We start from the raw sequence: 8,228 nt of genomic DNA, 5'->3' as shown, positions 1-8,228 counted from the left end.
GAGTTCTTTGCCGAGCTGAATGCGCACTTTCATCTGGTTTGGTCTGCCGCGGTTCCCGTAGCGTCGTGAACTTGCAGGCGCGCTCTTTCAGGAAATCCTATACACTACTGTTTATGCTCTAAAAACGTTCTAAATGACTTCGTTTCGAGTAAATTCTGGATGCTACCCACTCAGGACACTTGGAATACATTGGACGAGCAGTATGGAGGAATATTGACACGTTTTTTGTGGACTTTTATGGACCTTTCTGCCTCGGGCGCCATAGACCTCCATTATTTGAATGTCAGCAGACAGCAAGAAGCCTCCCAGATCTCCAGATGCATTTGAGATATCAAAAAAGTACTCCAGAGTGTTGTTCAGCATGGGGGTGAGTAGAAAATGAAGGCTAATCATGTTTTGCGTGTACTATTCCTTTAAATATATGCATCAATTTGTGAGCAAAGGCTGTAGGGAAATATAGTTTGTTTTTATTTAGAAAGTATGGATGTTTTTCTCATTCCTGCTGGAAGCGTAGATTGACCCTGGGTCTCTATTTTTTCTGGCTACGCCTCTGATCTGCAGGCTGCGGCCAACAACCAGCGCGTCTCTTCTGCATCCTACATTCCGATGATCTCGGTGCTTTTCAAGGTGGGGCCAAATCCAGCGCGTGTCCCAATCACGCCGCGTGGGCGGAGCCTGAGTCTCGCGCGCTCTCTCTTCCCGACGTCTCCGCCTGCTCAGGCTGAACCTAACATGACAAAAAGCGAGAGGATGGAGCGAGTGAAGTAAAGAAAAAAAAAAGAATCCCTGCTGTTTTATTTCTCACGGCCACTTTTTTTTTTTTTTTCTGGGCGCTTGTGTTGGAAGCCGGAGCGAGGTTTGGATGCAGGGGAGTAGCTGACAGCAGCTGTGTGTCTCTGTGATCAGATTTCACCAGCTGAGCTGAGAGCCGCAGCAGCTCTGAGGCTCCGCTCTCTATCGCCTCCTTTGCTCATTTTTCCCCATGTTGGCGGAGCGTCTCTAAAACGCTCAAACGAAGAAAAGAACCACAGCAAATACCGGGATTTATTCCCCAGCATCTTTCTCTCCTCCTCTTCTTTTTACTTTATATATTTTTTTGCAGGAAATAATTAGCCTGGGAGCTTCCGATTTAAATTAATCCCAATAATAAAGGGTGGCCGAAGACATGGACGAGCAGCCCAGGTTGATGCACTCTCACACGGGGGTAGGCATGGCGGGGCACCCCGGTCTGCCGCAGCATTTGCAGGAAGGCACCGGAGGAGCTGACGGCGACGGAAGGAAGCAGGACATTGGAGACATTTTACAGCAAATCATGACCATCACGGACCAAAGTCTGGACGAAGCCCAGGCCAGGTGAGCTCACAAGAGAGCAACAATTCTTTAATTATCGGGAAAACTCGTATTTAAAAGACAGCCAAACACATTTATATATATATATAAAATATAAAAATTTGAACAACGTATTAAAAACAAAAAAATATTAAGAAATTATTAAGATGAGCTCATTCACAAAATAATACCTAAAGGAGAAATAGATGTCTAAAATAATTATTGTATTTTCGGCATTTATTGGTGTAAAGTCAGTGTTTGGCTCAGTCAATTAAATTTTTGTTTTAAATTCGGAGGAAATGGGTTCGAATCCCGGTCGCGCCAAGAAAACCAATCAGAGTTAGCTTTCAAGTTTTAATAAATTTCTGTGGCGACACATGAAAAGTGGCTTCATTTAGGAAATATTTTAACTTTTAATTTCTGAAATATAACCACATATAAAAATATAGTCTATATATAGAAATATTAATATAAATCAAAGTGATTTTGAACATTTCATCCATATTAATTCCTTTAAAAGTGAGTAAAGCTGGAGGAATAAATTAGATGAAGGAAAAGTAAGTAAATAAATATTGTTTTACCTAAATATGTTTTAAAGTTGCAACATTCGTTATTCCACATGCAGGGTTAAATGGTGACAGGCTGGTAGTAACATTTGTTAGGATACAATTGGAATTTATTTCTTATAAATCATATAAAAACTAGATTTAGTGGCTGTTTGATACTCAGACACCTGTCACTCTAAAATTGAAGTATTTCAAAAAGCATTCATTGATCGTTCTGTTGGTTGTTATAACATGCATTAATGTTTCTAAACTGAACAAAACTTTCAAGGGTATAACTTAGATAATTGTCATGTTTGTTCCTATGTATATATATATTCTTTCTGGCTATTCCATACATTAGTATTTATACAGCTATTGATCTTTATTTTTCTTATAGTGTATTTAAAAAATTTTTGTAGAAAAAAAAAGATTAAAAAGCTGATTATTCTTGATTTTATTCCCCCACACTGTTTTAGTTAAACCGTAGAGCACAGGGACAAACTGGAACCAGCTTTAGCTAACATGTCATGCATGTCTGAGTTATTAAAGCGGTTATTACTAAGACGTTAGACGGGGTTCGACGTTTGACAAACCGGTTTTAGAACGTAGAAAGTGTCGGAGGTGTTTGCAGAAGGTTTTCCCTCAGAAGTGAAGCATTGATATATAGTTTGTATTAATTAGAGAAACGTGAATCCTGAGCTCCGCTCCACAGCCAGGCTTTTATATTCCTGCTCCCTTCCCTTCGGTTCACTCATGAAGCCACTTCTCTGTTTCAGGAAACACGCTCTCAACTGTCACCGAATGAAGCCGGCCCTTTTCAACGTCCTGTGTGAAATCAAAGAGAAGACAGGTAGGTCCGTTCGGTTTTAGGCTGAGCTCTCACCGGCGCCCAGGAAGCTGATAGCTGTGTGTGTTTCTAGCTTCCCACCAGAAGCCTCCAACGTTCCCTAATAAAAGCAGTTCCTTAATATGGAAGCCGGATTGTCACAAACGCGCCGCCGTCTTCCCCTTGTGAGTTAACTGTCAAGCCTGCTGAACACGTCTGTCTCTATTAGGTTTTGCGTCTCTCTATTAAAGCGGTTGTGTCAGCAGAATAATTGTTTGGAGAGATGCAACATATAAGGTGTAAATCGTGTTTCTGGAGCCTTTTCCGCTCCCTGAATCCACACACACACAGTGATGTGACATTTTTGTGGAAATAGAGGTTGCTCAGGTTGATGGAGTCTTTATTCTTCGAGGAAATAAACCCTCGGCGATGAGACGTGGAGGTGCTTAAGTGTGCCCGGTTTGCTCGGCGAGCCGCGCTCTCGCCCGTGTTTCACACTCATTAGTGCGTGAAATCAAACAGAACGGGTGGAGGATGAGAATAAAGGAGGTTTCCGTCGTTACGCTCGCACATGCTTGACCTTTTTCGGGGATGTCGGCGGCTCTTATGGCGGGTATCCCTGCGTCATCCGGCGCTGAGCTTATTTTACTGCCTAACCAACTCCACCCTGCCCTCCCCTTCCCACCAAGCCAGGCAGTTTATCTTGACTCGGCCGCAGCCTCAGGAGAGAGAGCAACAGGGGAGGAGGTGGGAGGGGGTCTCTGTTCGCTCTGTTGTGTTTTTTTGAAGGGGGGGGGGGGTGACACAGATATGGGTGATGTTTCACTCCCTGTAGCTCATGGGAGTTCATCCAAAGTTCGGCTCTGCAGCGCGGCGGCTTGGACCTCCGCCTCCCGTCTCAAACTGTTAACACAGGGTGCTGCTAATCAGGGCCCCTGCAGGACATCAGGGGCCCGTCGTTACGCAGGGGACTAATCAGTCTGCACTGATTCCTTTGGTTTATTTTTGTTTGTTTACGCTTCCTGATTCAGAACCTTAGATCTAATTTTTTCTTCCCACTATTATTAAAATGGGACACTATTTGTCCCATTTTTAGTAGAATTGGGTGAATTTAAAGTCCAATTTATTGAGGAAAGAAGTCTTTGTTTTAAACAAACGCTTCCCGAAACGACAAAGGAGCAGAATTAATATGTTCCTCTGCTGACAGAAAGAGGATCAAAATCTGCTCCGGTTTGGACAATGTGGCAAATATTACAGATCTTAAATTTGACATAATTTTCTTTTCTATAGGATTCAGGCATTACTTATTACATTGACTTTGTTTTTTTTGTTTTTTTCTTATTTTTATCCTTATTCCACTTTTTCTATTTAGTTTTTTATTTCCTTAATTTCACATTTTCATTCTAACCAAATCCTGAAAAGCCTGCGATTATAAAGTGACTGAAAATAACAGATAATGTTCTGCAGAAGATGCTTTTCTAAAGGAATTAAAAGCAGAGTCATCCTTTTATATAAAACACAAACATTATTTGTGTCAAAGTCAAAATCTCGCATTAAACAAATGTCCTTCTGTCAAAGTTAACAATAAAAGTCTCTTATAGAAACAAACGTATAAACTCCAACCTTCCTATTAAACAGGATCCAGGCTTATTTTTAAATTTTCTAATTATCAGACATTCAAAGCAACATTTACTTGTTTTCTAAAAGCTCCAAATCATGTAATTTATAGATAAACTAACTGCTTGTGCTGATGTAGTTTAACAGTTTCCAGTAGCAGCAGCTTCTGCCTGTTTCTGCTGCGACTCTGACCGTTAGTGGTCGTCCATGGATCCCAACGCTTCCAGTCGATCGTTTGCTGATCAAAGCTAGCAGAAAATTTCTTCTCCAGATTAATATAAATAAATGGAGTTTTGTTCTGCCCTGAACTTTAGAACCAGTTTCAGATTTTTTCAAGAACTTCAGGTTCTGCTCATCTCATCTCCATGGTTGACCTGGTTACCAGGAAACAGCAGATACAGGAGTCGGCAGAGGACAAAATACCCCCCAGATTGCTACGTCCTGCCTGTACGAGGAAATCCTAAGAGATTCTGGGTTTTATTGTAGATTCCATTCTGTTTCAGCGTTTTCAGCATCACATAAATTATAGAAAACACTGAATAATTGCACCATATATATTTATATATATATATATATAATTGACACCATATATATATATATATAATTGACACCATATATATATATATATATATATATATATAAAAAACAAAACCATTTTCTCACCCCATCGTGGGGTGGTTTGTGTCATCCTCAAGCTGGGGTCCTCTACCAGAAGCCTGGGAGTTTGAGGGTTCTGTGCAGTATCTTAGCTGTTCCTAGGACTGCGCTCTTCTGGACGACTCCGGTACAGGTGATCGTGGGTTTGATTCCCGGCATGGACATCCAGGTAGACCCTTAGGCAAGGTGCTTAGTGGCCTACCTCAGGCATGAGTGAAACCGCAAATACAAGAGCCATACCGGCTCGGACGTCGCCTGGGTTAACGAGATCTGCGTCAGTTGCTAGGGAACCAGGGCAACTTGATGACAAATTGGCTACTGGAATATATATTTATATATTTAAGGCTCTGAATGACCATATCAATGCCCTTTTTTGCAACATTTCTTCTTTTCTTCTTTTTTCACACTTAAAGAATTAGAAATGTCATGAAAGCTGTACAAAACGTAATTTTGTGTATACAAAATGACAGTAAAAGTTGTCTAAATCTAAGTGTAAGGGTTCTATGTCGGATTAAAACATAGACTGAGCCACTTGTTAGCTGCGCTCTGCCTGTCAGCTGGCTGAAAGAAGGCTGCTATACCTTACAGTAAAATCCAGCAGTTTGGAATTAATTCCTGTCATCAACAGCAGTCATGAGCAAACAGTTATTAAACTATTTTTACCACAGAAATGTTCTCCAGTTTCCTGTAGAGATTAAACTTTAATATCAGCTGGTTGCTCTTGAGGCGTTTCAGAGACATGCAAACAAACTAAGAGTTTAATAATTCTGTGAAACACTTTTTCTTCAGCTACAGATAAAAAAAACTCACTAATCCTATTAATAGAACTTGAACACACTGCAAAAAGTGAACTAAAGGCGACAAAGATTTTCTAGAAAGAAAGGTTTTTACACTTAATTTGAGTTGGTAAGTAAATTAATTTGTGATAAAATAAGATTTTCATACTGAAAATAAGTTAAAAAGCATCTTCATTAGTTTAACTCCAGGTTCAGTTTATGTGAAAATCTTATTTTAGGCGCCAAAATACTCTTTTACTTTTCTGCTCAAATTAAGAGAGAATTAATTTTAAGATTTTAAGAGATCTTTACATCTTCTTAGGTCTTTTTATTGTTTTGCAGTTTACTGGTAAAAGTTAAAAAGCATTTATGTCATCAACTGTACACTTCAAAAATTTAAGATTTTTTTCTTTAAAAAAACAATATTCTCTCATTTAAAACACTTTAGAAGATAATTTACTAATATTATAAGATCATTTACATTTAGAAAAAGAAAATACTTTCATTCTCCTATTTTAAAGGCAATAATACTGATTCTATTGACATTGATCATCATCATTATTTACCATCAACTTAAGGGCAAATGCACTTTTATATACATTTCTTTAATTCATTTTTAGATTTTTTTGGGGAGTTTACTAGTTAAACATTAGTTAATAAACATTAGTTTAACAGTTAAATATGACTTTATTTCACTGCAGATATTTAAATCTAGGTCTTTTTTCTTTAAAAGTGTTTTTCCCTCATTTAACCACGTAAATAGGACAATTTATCACTAAAATTAGATGATTTACATTTAGAATAACAAAATCAACAACCCTTTTCTTTAATTTCAAATTGATAATATCTAATTATCTTATTTTAAGACTTAGACTTGGACAGCTGTAGATAAACATGTCTGAAATGGGTAAAATAAATAAACTTATTGATAAAAGTAAAATTGCAACGCTGACGATCCTGATGTAAAGATATAGACTTAGATTTTATTTGTCGTTTTGTTTACACAAGTGTAAAACAAAGACATTTCGTTTGGAACAGCTCTCTGGACAATTTCATCTTTTTTTAAAAGTGCAGCCTTTAAAAATAGTAAAAAATATTTTATCCTCTTATTTAAGTGTTCAAATTCAAGCCAAGACACTTAGTTTTTGAAACATTGACTTATTTTCTGATCATTTATTTGCAGTGTAGGAATAACTGCTGCTCTGTCATTTAAAGAAAAACATCAGATCATAATTTATCTCTTTATTTCTCATCGTTGTGATGATCGGCGTGTGGTGAAATCCTGCTATGTAGAAGCAAAGGTTCTCTGCAGATGTGGTGTGCAAAGCAAGCTGAGACAGCTCTCAGTTGTTGTTTTTTTATTTTCGGGGGGGGGTGTCAGCAGCTGTAGTGGCTCCTCGGAGCGGCAGCAGAGACGCTCCCCTCTGCCCGTGTGTGTTTCCCATCGCCGGCTGTCCCTGCAGCACACAATGCCAGCGCTGATCTAGAGCCTGAACTCCTGACCCGCGCCGTGCGTCGCTTTGCTTTTTTTCTAAGCGGCATGAAGTGAGGAATGGCCGGCACATCCATGGGGCAGTGGAAACAAGCACAATGGAGGAGGAGAGGTGAAGGAAGGAACACTTTATTTAAACTCCTGCCTACCCCGCTGTGTGTTTCTGTTCTTTTCCACAGACAACGCTGACGGTACATCTTGACCCACTTTCATTCCAGGCATATTTGGACTGGCTGTTTTCCTGCCATGATTGATGTCTAGTGTTTAACGTCTTCTGGCTCTGCACTGCAAAAAAAAATCTAAAAATGTGTTAAAATCTGTGTATTTGAGTAGATAAGTACGATGATCTGTCATTGGAATGAGGATTTTACTCCTGAAAATAAGATAAGTGCATATTATTCACTTGAAATTAGATAAAGCGGGCGTTTTTTTAATTATTTTTAACTTAAATCATCATCAAATGTTCTTACCTGCTCAAATCAAAGTTAAATATACTCATTTGGAGAAAAATGAGCCGTTCATATTTCATTTTTTGCAGCGTATCAGGCCCTTTCCTACAGCATTAAGCTCCTTCCCGCATGCCTCAGCAGAGCGACGGCCAGGAACGGATCAAATGATCCGGCGGAGCGGGGTTTTTGTCTGGGTCCCTCCCATCACTTTGCTGATGATTGATGAAAAGGGCCCTTTAGGTAAGCAAACAGCTGACAAACTGATTTGGAAAATGAGCCGCTCTGACCTCTGTAAACACTTCGTCAACATCATAAATCTAGGGGGCCGTGTCAAACAAACCCGAGCCTTGACCGAGCTGTTTGGTTTCTGACCCGTTCCCAAACTCCACAAAAGGCCCCCGGCGTTTGACGCGTCCAGCGTTTGAGTAGTGCACGGTTTCAGGCCTTGGGGGGGCGGGTGATGTAATGTTATGATTGGAGAGGTGAGAATGGGGTGTTTTACACACGCCTGGCCGCTGATCTCAGGTCAGTAACGAC

General features: G+C 39.7%; 1 protein-coding gene across 3 annotated transcripts in view; it reads left to right on the top strand.

Moving 5' to 3' along the window:
• The first annotated feature begins 730 nt into the window (after positions 1–730).
• The window catches only part of pbx1b (pre-B-cell leukemia homeobox 1b), a 105,281-nt gene continuing 97,783 nt past the window's right edge, over positions 731–8,228 (top strand). Inside the window, exons 1-2 of one of the 3 annotated variants that reach the window (XM_038291709.1) lie at positions 731–1,353; positions 2,651–2,724. In XM_038291709.1, coding sequence (XP_038147637.1) covers positions 1,166–1,353; positions 2,651–2,724 — 262 coding nt within the window. In that variant the 5' untranslated portion in view covers positions 731–1,165. The remainder of the gene's footprint in view (positions 1,354–2,650; positions 2,725–8,228) is intronic. The other 2 variants (XM_038291710.1, XM_038291708.1) reach the window with 2 other exon arrangements.

Source organism: Cyprinodon tularosa, unplaced genomic scaffold (assembly GCF_016077235.1).
Source record: "Cyprinodon tularosa strain WSP-4 unplaced genomic scaffold, ASM1607723v1 ctg30, whole genome shotgun sequence".
In the NCBI taxonomy this organism is placed as follows: Eukaryota; Metazoa; Chordata; class Actinopteri; order Cyprinodontiformes; family Cyprinodontidae; genus Cyprinodon; species Cyprinodon tularosa.
Note: the sequence above shows the minus strand (reverse complement) of the source record. Positions and strands in the feature narration are given on the sequence as shown.